General features: G+C 65.4%; 3 protein-coding genes across 3 annotated transcripts; 1 reads left to right on the forward strand and 2 right to left on the reverse strand.

Annotated features, from left to right (window-relative positions):
* Positions 1–151: 151 nt before the first annotated feature.
* Positions 152–2,755, reverse strand: LOC120299757 (serine protease 55-like). Its single transcript, XM_039324895.1, has 5 exons — positions 2,623–2,755; positions 2,011–2,209; positions 1,377–1,630; positions 1,094–1,233; positions 152–611 (listed from the first exon to the last, which is right to left on the reverse strand). The coding sequence occupies exons 1-5, from the start codon at positions 2,693–2,695 to the stop codon at positions 267–269; spliced, it is 1,011 nt and encodes a 336-aa protein (XP_039180829.1). The 5' UTR covers positions 2,696–2,755; the 3' UTR covers positions 152–266.
* Positions 2,756–2,923: 168 nt separating this feature from the next.
* Positions 2,924–5,719, forward strand: CXCL16 (C-X-C motif chemokine ligand 16). The gene is made up of 6 exons (XM_039324894.1): positions 2,924–3,514; positions 3,601–3,724; positions 3,812–3,894; positions 4,359–4,598; positions 4,670–4,851; positions 5,482–5,719. The coding sequence occupies exons 1-6, from the start codon at positions 3,076–3,078 to the stop codon at positions 5,563–5,565; spliced, it is 1,152 nt and encodes a 383-aa protein (XP_039180828.1). The 5' UTR covers positions 2,924–3,075; the 3' UTR covers positions 5,566–5,719.
* Positions 5,720–7,664: 1,945 nt separating this feature from the next.
* Positions 7,665–8,598, reverse strand: MED11 (mediator complex subunit 11). Its single transcript, XM_039324899.1, has 3 exons — positions 8,418–8,598; positions 8,219–8,349; positions 7,665–8,124 (listed from the first exon to the last, which is right to left on the reverse strand). Exons 1-3 carry the CDS (start codon positions 8,524–8,526, stop codon positions 7,987–7,989), a joined length of 378 nt encoding a protein of 125 aa, XP_039180833.1. The 5' UTR covers positions 8,527–8,598; the 3' UTR covers positions 7,665–7,986.
* Between the last annotated feature and the right edge of the window lie 1,198 nt (positions 8,599–9,796).

The following is a 9,796-nucleotide window of genomic DNA, read 5'->3' on the forward strand; positions in this document are numbered from 1 at the left end:
ACCTTGACTTCAGCTTACTGCCTTTGCCCAGCCACCTGGGGAGAGCCTGCCCCTCCCCTTCCTCTGGGCCACTGGCGAAAGTGTTCCCCCCCCCATAGGTCCACTGGCTTTGGGGGCTTCTGCCTTACCCCACACGAGCAGAGAGCCAGGCTTATCCAAGAATATTTATTGAAGCACCAAGCCAAGCTGCGGGAACGCCCCAAGTCGCTTGGGATCCTTGGGTGTCTCCAGGCCGGCCACCGTGGCCCCGCCTCTCTCGCTGCCCCTCAGCCCAGGGCCCAGAGTAGCACCGCCAGGGTGGGAGAGCAGAGTACGAGTGGGAGGGCCACGGGGACCCCGCTGCTGTCCACGTCAGCCCAGAGGTTGTTCTGCTTCTCGTGCTGCGGGGAGGGGGTGACGGGGATCTGGGGCACGTGGAAGGGGCGCCCGTCGTGCGCCGAGGTCTGCTCCAGCCAGGAGTGGTAGTTGGAGACTCGTGTGTAGACGCCTGGGCTGCGGGGGGCTGCGCAGCTGCGACCCCAACTCACAATGCCCACTTGGTACCAGCGCCGGGGGCTGCCGTGGCCACTGTGGCTGGGCGGGAGACACATCAGGGGTCCCCCGCTGTCCCCCTGCAGAGGCGAAAGAAGCAGGGAATCGGGGAGGGGCTGGGACACGGGTGGGGAGGAGGGAGGGCAGGGAGTCCACCGGGGCAGGATTGCCCCCTTCCCCGTGTACTGAGCAGGGCTCCCTTGACTCTTCTTTCCACTGAGGCCAGCAGTCCTGGGAGGGGGATAGATGAGGCTGTTGAGGGGAAGGCAAGCAGGAGCCTCTGGGGCCGAGGAGGGCCTGGGCTGGTGCGTGGGGCTGCCCTATGCATCAACTGGTCTAGGCGCTGGTCAACCATCCCGTGAATCAGCCTCGGTTCCTTGGCAAGGAGTCTGAACCCGGCCCGGGCAATAGGTGGCTGGCCTTTGGATCCCGACCCTGCCGCGCTCTGGCCCCAAAGACCCCAGGGTCCCTCTCAGTTGCTGCTCCTCGGAGGCCGGGACTCGGTCCGGCCTTGGCCGGGCACGTGGGGGGGGGTGGGGGGGGGAGCCAAGGGGGTTCCTACCTGGCAGGCATCCCGGCCGCCCTCTTCATACCCGGCACACACCATGTTCCTGGTGATGGAGTGCAGCCAGCGCAGGCACAGGATCCAGTCCACCAGGCCCACCTGAATGTCCAGCAACTCAAGGGAGCCGAAATCTGAGCCTAGAAGGGATCAAGCAGAGGGAAGAGAGGATGGCAAGTGGTTTCAGCCTCAGAGGGTGGGGCAAGGCCCCCTGGCTCACTTCTGGGGGGGTGCAAAGAGGCGGGGCCCCTGCTGGGTTCCTGCTGGGGGGCATCTGGCTCACCGGCTTTGGTGAGGCCCCAGCCGGCCACAAAGCAGCTGTCCCACATGTTGTCGTCCGGGACGATGGTGTGGTCCGGCAGGCAGAGGGCGGTGTGGAACCAGCTGTGGGGGATGGGCTTGTGCAGCAGCAGCAGCGCCAGGTCGTTGTCATAGGTCTTGGGATTGTAGAGCGGGTGGAGGTGGATCTTGCGCACCCAGCGCGTGACGTTGTTCCTGCCCAGGTAGTTGCTCCCTGCCGCCACCCTGATGCCTTCCCTGTATGGGGAGGGCAGGGCAGGCGGGTGGTCAGTTGGGGGGCAGAGCGGCAAAGCATCTGTGTGAGCAGATGGCGGGGGAGTGCCAGCCGGACCCCGACCCTTCCTGGCAGTGAGGGGCCCCAAAAGCTCCTCTCCTGCCAGGGCTAGCTCTTGCCCCGTGGGCAGGGCAGACCGGCAAGGAGGGCACAAAGCATCTGCAGCCAAGGGGGTGCAGTGCAGGGCAGCCTCCGGTCACCGAGGGGCCCTTGCTGCCTCCGCGTAGAGGGCTTCCTAGGAACAAGGGAGACTCTGCTGAGAAGGGCTGCAGAAGGAGGCAGGGCTGGTCCCTGCCCCGTTTCACGTCCTACTCCCCCCCACAGATGTCCCCCGGCCAGTTACCTTCTCTCTGTGAAGCAGTGAGCGGCAGACAGCACCCACCAGGGGTGCACGATGCTCCCCCCGCAGAAGTGGTAGGAGCTGGTCTGAATGCTGACCAGCCAAGGCCATTTCCCAGCACGAGCCTTCGTGCCCCCCACGATGCGGGCATTGCCCAAAAGGGCGGCATGGGGCGCATCAAAGTCTGGTCGGTAGCCACAGCCTAGGAGAGAAAAGGAGCCGGCCCGTTAGGTGGCCCCTGCGGTGCCCCCCCCACAGGAGACCCCGCTCTTCTGGGGAATCGGAGCCCCACGCAGCTCCTCTGGACCTCTGAAGGCCCTTTGGACTGGGCATCCCAGCCAAGGGGCTCAGGGCCCGCCTGGGGCCTCCCGTGGAACAGCTAGGCATCCTGACCCTGCCGGGCTGGGTCTGCATCTCCTTGGGGGGGCACTATTCTGAAGGCCTGGGGACCACGTGCAGCCTCCGGTGGGCCAGCCTTCCGCCTTTGCTGCCCCTGACATCACAAGTCTGCTGGGACCCCAGGAGGGCCGCCCTCCCTCTGGCTGCCCTGCCTAGGCCGGGGCGCTTCTGCCTGCAGGGCCCCTCTCCTCCCCCCTGCCAAGGCCCCCTCGGCACCTTGGGCCCGAGCCCCGGTCCCTTGCAGCAGCAGCTGGAGGAGGAGGCACACCAGCAGCACCAGGGAGTCCATGCGGCACCCCAAAGCCGGTGGGCGTGCCCTTTGCGTGTGGGCGGGGCTCTGGCCACACCCCGTAGCATCACAGAGCTCCAGGTGTTGACCTCACCGGTGCGGAACCGCCGCCCTCCTTCCGGACCTTCCGCCGGTGGGGACGCGGCTTCTAAGCCGGGAAGCTGGGCCTGCCCGAGGGGGCTCCCGTGAGGCCCTCCCTGCCAGCGGCGGGCAAACCCAACCGAGGCAGCCAAGGAGAGGCCCTTCCGCGGCGCCCACGATAAACCCCGACGGGGCGGCTGGGGGTGTCGGCTCCCCGTGCTGAGCCAGAGCGCCGGAGCCGATTCGGCTCACCCTAATTAAGCAGGCAACGCCGGGTCGGCCCTGCCTCCGCGCCCGCAATGGGAAGGCCGGAGCCAGGCGCCGCCGCCGCCCCTCTCCGCCCCGTCCCGGGCCCTGGAGCAGACCCGCTTCTGCCTCCCAGGGAGCGGGCGGGAGCGGCGCTGGGCCAGGCAGGGAGGCGGGGTGGGCAACGCCCAGAAACTTTGGGCAGCCCCCGCTCGCCTCCGCACTTGCTGGTACGTCAAGAGGCCGGGCACCCGCCGCCTCCCCTGGCGCCTGCGGCAGTTCCGGAGGCGTTGGAAAGCCCCGCGCGGCTCCCCCGGCCGCCCGGCCGCCTTTCGCTTTCGGTCTCGGGGAGAGAAGGACCAGGAGGGATGGCGGCGGCGGCGGCGGCGGCGGGCGAGCGTCGCGGGGGCTCCGGCTCCCGCCTCACTTTGGCCCCGAGGCGCAGCCCGCTGGTGCTGCTGCTGCTGTTGCTGTTGCTGCCCGCCCGGCCAGGTGAGGCGCGCCGGCCGCGCTCTCGGGAGCCCCGGGTGGGGGGAGGCGTCCGCGTCCCCTCCTGACCGCCGCTCTCTCTGTCGCAGCCCTGGGCAACGAAGGGGGAACCGCCGGGAGCTGCCGGTGTGAGAGGTACCGCGACGAGCCGCCGCTGGTCAAGAGGTTCGCCGACCGCCTGATGGCCTGGGAGCCCTGCAGGGGCCTGATCAGGTGAGCCCCATCCCATAATAGCCCTCCTTTGCTCGCCGGGAGCCGACCCCGGCTGCCAGCTGCCCCCCTTTGCCCTCTCTTTGGCAGATTCACCTTCCCCCAGAAGCAGGTCTGTGGCTTGGACGACGCGCCCTGGGTGCTCCGGCTCATCTCTCTGCAGGCGGAGAAGAGTGAGTCTTCCCCATAGGGAGGGGAGGGGGGGACGGAGAGCCCCCCTCCGCCTTGCAGAGGCATCTGAGAGGGGCCTCCATCCCCTGCCCGGAGTCTGTCATGGAGGGGCTCTGGGCGGTCTACAAAGAAAATGTTTAAAGACATAAAAACTGAATGTAAACTTTAAAAGTTTGAAAAAAGTGTACTTAGAATTTGACACTGCAAGTTAAAGAAAGGGCGGGCGGGGGAAGGGCCTTCAGGGGCTGCCAGCCCCACAGCCTGGGTGAGTCCCAGGCAAGAGGGCAGAGCCAGTTCTTGAGATGTTTCCAAAAGGACAGGAGACGTGGGGGGTGGGGGTTGCCCCTTCTCTGGGGAGAGAATGTTCCCCAACGCAGGGAAGGCTCTCTTCCCCGCCCCCCTTGGGACTCATCCTGACAGGGCCAGCGGCATGCCTGACCACCGTATCTGCTTCCCTTCTCAAAAGGGAAGGGGGCTGACAGGCTCAGCTCCACCAGCCCTGCCCCGCTTCAGCCCCTGAGCTCCCTGCGGTCAACCCGAGCGGTGCCGAGGGAGACTCCACCATCGCAGGAGCTGCCAAGGGAGACTCCACCATCGCAGCAGATGCCGAAGGAGACTCCACCATCGCAGCAGCTCCCAGCTTTGACCACCATAATGGCCGCCCTAGCCCTAGAGAGTGTCCGGAGCGTTGTGCTGCCCAGGAATGGTAAGCCCGGGGGCGAAGGGGGCTCGGGGAGGGGCTTATGGGAAGGGCACTCACTCCTGGTCTGATGGCAGGTGCCGCTGCTGAGGTCAGCCCCACTCAACTTGCACAAGAGGAGGGGGTGCCAGGGTGGCCCTATCAGACCACTGTCCTCTCTGCACTGGGCATCGTGCTGCTCCTCGTGATCGCTGGCCTGCTGTGCTGGTGGAGGCCCCCCAGGAGACGCCGCCGGGCAGCCCTGTCCTCCGAGCAACAGGTGGGCTCTCCCTCCCGCCCACGTTCAGCATCTTCTCTGCTGCTTTGGCTCTTCTTGGCATTTGGGATGCCCGGGAAGGGAGAAGGATGGTGCTCCTTTCCAGACTTTCTGGGGCAAGATGGAGAGGCCTTTGCGGCCACTCTCTGGAAAACGAGGGAGGCTCCCCCCAGCACCTTTTGTCACACACGGCGTGCCAAACTCTCCGGACGGGAAATAGATTGTGGCAAAGCAGATGAACCGAGGTTGTGTCATTGCAGTTAGGCACACCTGGCAAGGAGGCAGCAGAGAAGCACAGACGCTGCTCTCTCCACTGTTTCTGGGATCCTCCTCAGCCACCCCTGCCCCGCAGACTCAGGCCCCTCATCTCCCACTGGAGCTGGCCTGGGGCGGTCTCCCACCAGAGAAGCTGCCCTCCCTCGGAGGAGGCACACGGCCTGGCCAGCCCCTGGGTGGCGGAAGCGCTCCGAAGGGCACTCAGGCCCAGGGGGCTGGTCAGAGTTTGAAGGAGGGCGGACAGGGAATTTCAAGAATTCCAGGTGTGCCTTCCTCCCCTGCCCCCCAGCCCCTCCCCCTACACAATCGTCCCTAACGCTTCAGTCCATTGGAGCTAATTCTGATTCTCCCTTTCAGGTGTGTATGCTGCAGAGACCCGGAGAGGGGGCCACCTGCAGCCTCGGAGCACATGCGGCCGCTGCCTCAGGGTGGGGGGGCTGAGAGGAGGGAGGGGCGCAGAAGGAAACTGCGTCTTACGGATTCAGGAATGTCCTCCCAGCAACTATGGCTCAGTTTTCCTGGCTCAGGCTCTGTTCTTATGGACCTTTTGGGTTTTTTTTCTAACAAATAAAAGTATATTTTTGTAGAAAAAGCAGCTTCTGCTGGTGAGCTTTCTGCCAGAGCAGAAGCAGTTCCTTGAATGCTGAAACAGGGACGAGTGGTCAACCAATGCCCCCCCTTCCCCCCCAAGAGAATAGAAGTGAAACTCCACTTTTATTTCCCCGGAGACAAACAGCTTTTTCTGCATGACTCACGTCTGGCTGAGACTTCCTTCCTCATTTTGCTAGCATGTCTGACCTTCAAGGGGTTTTCTCACTGACTTTGGAACAAGCTGAACTGGGGGGGGGGGTTGACATCATTTCTCCCCCGAACAGGGCCAGGAGCTGTACAGTGAGAGCAACCTCTTTGTAGGGAGCCTGCACAAAGCTCTTATTTTGGTTACTGGCTGGACGAGCGAGGGGATGTAAAGAGGATTTTTATTTATTAAACTTATTTATTACATTGATACGCTGCCCATCTCAAAGCGACCCATAGTGACAAGTAGGCACAGAAAGCGCCCTCTGCAGGCTGCTGAGTGCAAAGCAGCCTGCGCTGAACTGGTTTGAGAAGGGAGGGGAGGCGTGGGTGAAAAGGAAACGAAGCCTGGGAAATTCTACAGCAAATATTTACAAACATAGGATAGCTGAGCTTTAGAGATTGGCTAAGTGGTGGGGATGGGGGGGGGAAGGCAGGGCGGGGGGGAGAAATAGCAAACTTGTGTTGCAAATGCCTTAACACCTTTACTGCTCAGAACTTTGGGCGTTTACAAATGTGATACCCACATTTTTAATGTTTGGCCTTGAGGGGACCCTGGTTGAAAGTGGGAGCCATCCTGCACCCACCAGGAGCAGCATTCGGGGGCCACAAGGTCCCTCCCCTGCCCGGGTGTACCAATGTCTGTCCACACGCCAGAAATTCTTCTCCTCCGCCATGATACCCGTTGCTCTGCTGCTGGGCTTGGAGCCATGGTGGGACTGGAGAGGCCCTGGCTCCCCCCTCCCCCAACAGACTGGACTTTTGGGCCTGACAGCCACAGGCACCCAGGAGACCTTCAGCCTTCCAGGACAAGGGCCCCACTTGGCCCCTTCTTGTTTCCCCACAAGAGAAAGGGGTGTGTGTGTGTGTGTGAGCCATCACATCTTTGTGTAAGTGGGGTCCTGCGCTAAGGTGGCACAGAGCCTGGGACACTCCCCCACCGGCCTCATTTCCTTCCCTGCCACTCAGGGCTGCCCGGCCTTTGTCTGGAATTTCCCAGGGGATCCCGAGCACGTCCTGTTCAGGAGCAACCCTGGCAGGGTCCCAGATGGAGACAGAAGGCCGGGAGAGCCGCCCCCCCCCCCGAAGGATCCCGCCCAAGATGGGAGGGAGGGATGGAGGACTGGAGAAAAGAAGGGCGGTGAGCAGCCTGTCAAAGAGGGAGGCTGCTTTCAAAGGTGCACCTCCCCACCTGTTGTGCTGAGCACCACCTTCCAACTAGGAAGGAAGAAGGAAAAAGAATAAGGGAAGGTGGAGACCAATCCCTCTAGTTCTCTACCCCCTTCCCCTCCCCACTTTCTGGGAACCCTTCCATTCCTTTGCTCAGCCAGGTGAGGGGAGCTCCCCCCTTGGTCAAAACCCCCTCTGCTAGCTGGGCTAACAGAGCTGCCCCCTCCCCACAGCCCGAGATAGGGGTCTGATGGTCCCAAGGTGGACTAAACGGGGGGGGCGCTGTCTGGCCCGGGCCCTTGTGCCAGAAGCCGCTTGTCTGTCCCCCACCTAAGAATCTCCAGGCTGCCCAAAAGCATCTGGGAGAGAGGAAGTAGAGGCAGTTTCGGGGTGGGGGAGGAGGACTGTCTGGCATTTCAAGGCTTGGTAGGAAATGGGTGAGGAAAACCTGTGGATCAGTTTTAGACAGTCTCCAGGATTCAGTGCTCTCTCAGGGTTGAAAGCAGCCTTGACCAGGTGCAGCTCACACTGGGGGGATTGTTAACCCCCACCCAATCTCAGCTCATTCACCGGACTTTGTTTCCAAATTAACCCACTTTATTTGGGGGGCTTCAAACCACACAGTGGCTTTCCCACCACGAGGAGTCCGAGAAACAAGGCCAGGTTGTTGATGGGGCGTCTGAAGGCTTCCGACACGCGTCCAGAAACCAGCCGGGGCCTGCGAAAGGAGGGCCGACTTCTGCGCCTTCCGCCCGAACTTCCGGGGAGCTCCAGCCTCTCGCGGCGCCGTCCGCGGGAAGCAGCCGCTCTAGGCCGGGCCCCGCGCGGGGTCCCGGACGCGGGCCGTCGGTCGGTGCCCGCGCCGGGGAGGGTCCCTGGGGCGGCCCGGACCCGGCGCTACTGCTCCAGCATCTGCTCGCAGGCGCGGCCCAGCTCGGCCAGCTTGAGGCGGGCGAAGTCGACGCGCTTCAGGGCCATCTGGCAGTCCTTGCGCGCCGCGTAGCTCGAGCCCTCGTGCGGCTGCCGGGTGGCCACCTGCGGGGGGGAAGGAAGCGGGGAGGGGAAGGGGGGGGTCAGTCGGGCCGCGGAGGGCCGCGCCCCGCCCCGCCCCGCTCCGCAGCCTGCTCACCTGCGTCAGGTAGCGGATCTGTCCCGAGAGCTCCGCCTCCACCTTCTGCACCGAGGCCCCGAATTGCGCCGCCTGCCGATCCAGCAGCCGCTCGCTCGGCTTCTCCTTGGACAGCTCCAGGATCACCGTCCCTGGGGGGGAGGGGAGGGGGTCAGCTGGAGGGACGGGCAGCCCTCCCCCCCTCCCGGCCGGGCCCCACCTGCGCTCTGCAGCGCCGCGCCGATCTCGCGCTCCAGCTCCTCCAGCAGCCGCAGGCGCTCGTTGGCCAGGCCCAAGCTGTACGCGCCCGCCGCCGCCGCCGCCGCCATCCTCTCTGCGCCTGCGCTCTTCGCGGGTTAGAAAAGCGCGGACTGCAAGTCCCGGCGGGCCGTGCGGCGGGCAGGCATGCGGCGCGGGGGCTGGCGGGAGCACGTGCGGGCGGAGCTGCAGGCGCGGGAGGGGCGCTGGCGCGGGCTGCGGCGGCTGCTGGAGCGACGTGAGCGGCGCGCCTCCCTCGCGGGGGCGGGGCTGCGGAGAGGGGCGGGGCGGGTCGGGTCTGCGGAACGCGCCGCCACCGGAGCGGAACCTGATTTTCTTCTTCGCTCAGCAGACGAGCAGCTCCGAGAGCGGCTGGAAGCGCAAAGGTCGGGCGAAGGCGCCGCGGGGTGAGCGGGGCCGCGGGCCTGGGAGGGCGCGGGGAGGGCTCCCGGCCGAGGCCGCGGCTGATACACCCCCTCGGCGCTGTCTCGCAGGCCCCCCGTGGAAGCGGCCGCCCTCCGGGTGCAGCTGCGGCGCGAGGAAGGCGAGGTGAGGGCCGGGCAGGGAGGGGAGGTCTCCGCGAGGGCCGAGAGGCGACCCCGTCCCACCGACGCGCTCCCGTCTTCTCCGCTGCAGTTACGGCAGGAGGTCGCCCTCCTGGCGGATCTTCTGCAGAGCGCCGAAGCCGAGAGCCGCGAACAGCGCGCCAGGTAGCCCTTCTTCTCGGGAGGGGGGGGACCCCGACCCTGCTGCGGGGGGGGGACTGCTTGCGGGCTCGCGCGGGACTAATTGCCAGCGGTCCGACACAGCCTCGCCTGAGTCTCGGCAGGGGGGGCGTGCAATGAAGATTGACCCTTTGCCCCCCCTCAAGAGCCCCTCCGGCTGTTGCAAAAATCAGGCCACGGCTTAGGGGCTCCTGACCCTCCCGCAGGACGCCCAATGCGCAAACTCGTCCCCGCGCCCTGGGACTGCAAAGTCCCCTCGGGTCCAGGGTCCGTCCCCGCGGGGCGGGGGGCGTTGGCAAAGGGGGGCCGCCCTCGGCGTGGCTCCCGAAACGCGGAGCGGGGCGCTGAGCTTGCCTGTCCCGCCAGGATGAGCTGCCTGTCCCGGGACTTGGCGGCGCTCACCCGCCAGCACCAGGAGGCCGAATGCCGCGCCTGGAGGTTCGCCCGGGAGAACGAAGCGCTGCGCACGGAGCTGGGCCAGGCGCGGGCCCTTCTGCAGGAGGTCCAGGCGGGAAGGCTGACTCTGGAGGCCCGCTGGCTGAGGGAGAAGGCGCTGGAGGCCACGCGGGTCAACCGGGCCAACGAGCAGGAGGAGAAGTGAGTAGGGAAGAGTGGG

This window comes from Crotalus tigris, unplaced genomic scaffold, assembly GCF_016545835.1.
Source record: "Crotalus tigris isolate CLP2741 ecotype Arizona unplaced genomic scaffold, ASM1654583v1 scf7180000024309.744930, whole genome shotgun sequence".
NCBI lineage: Eukaryota > Metazoa > Chordata > Lepidosauria > Squamata > Viperidae > Crotalus > Crotalus tigris.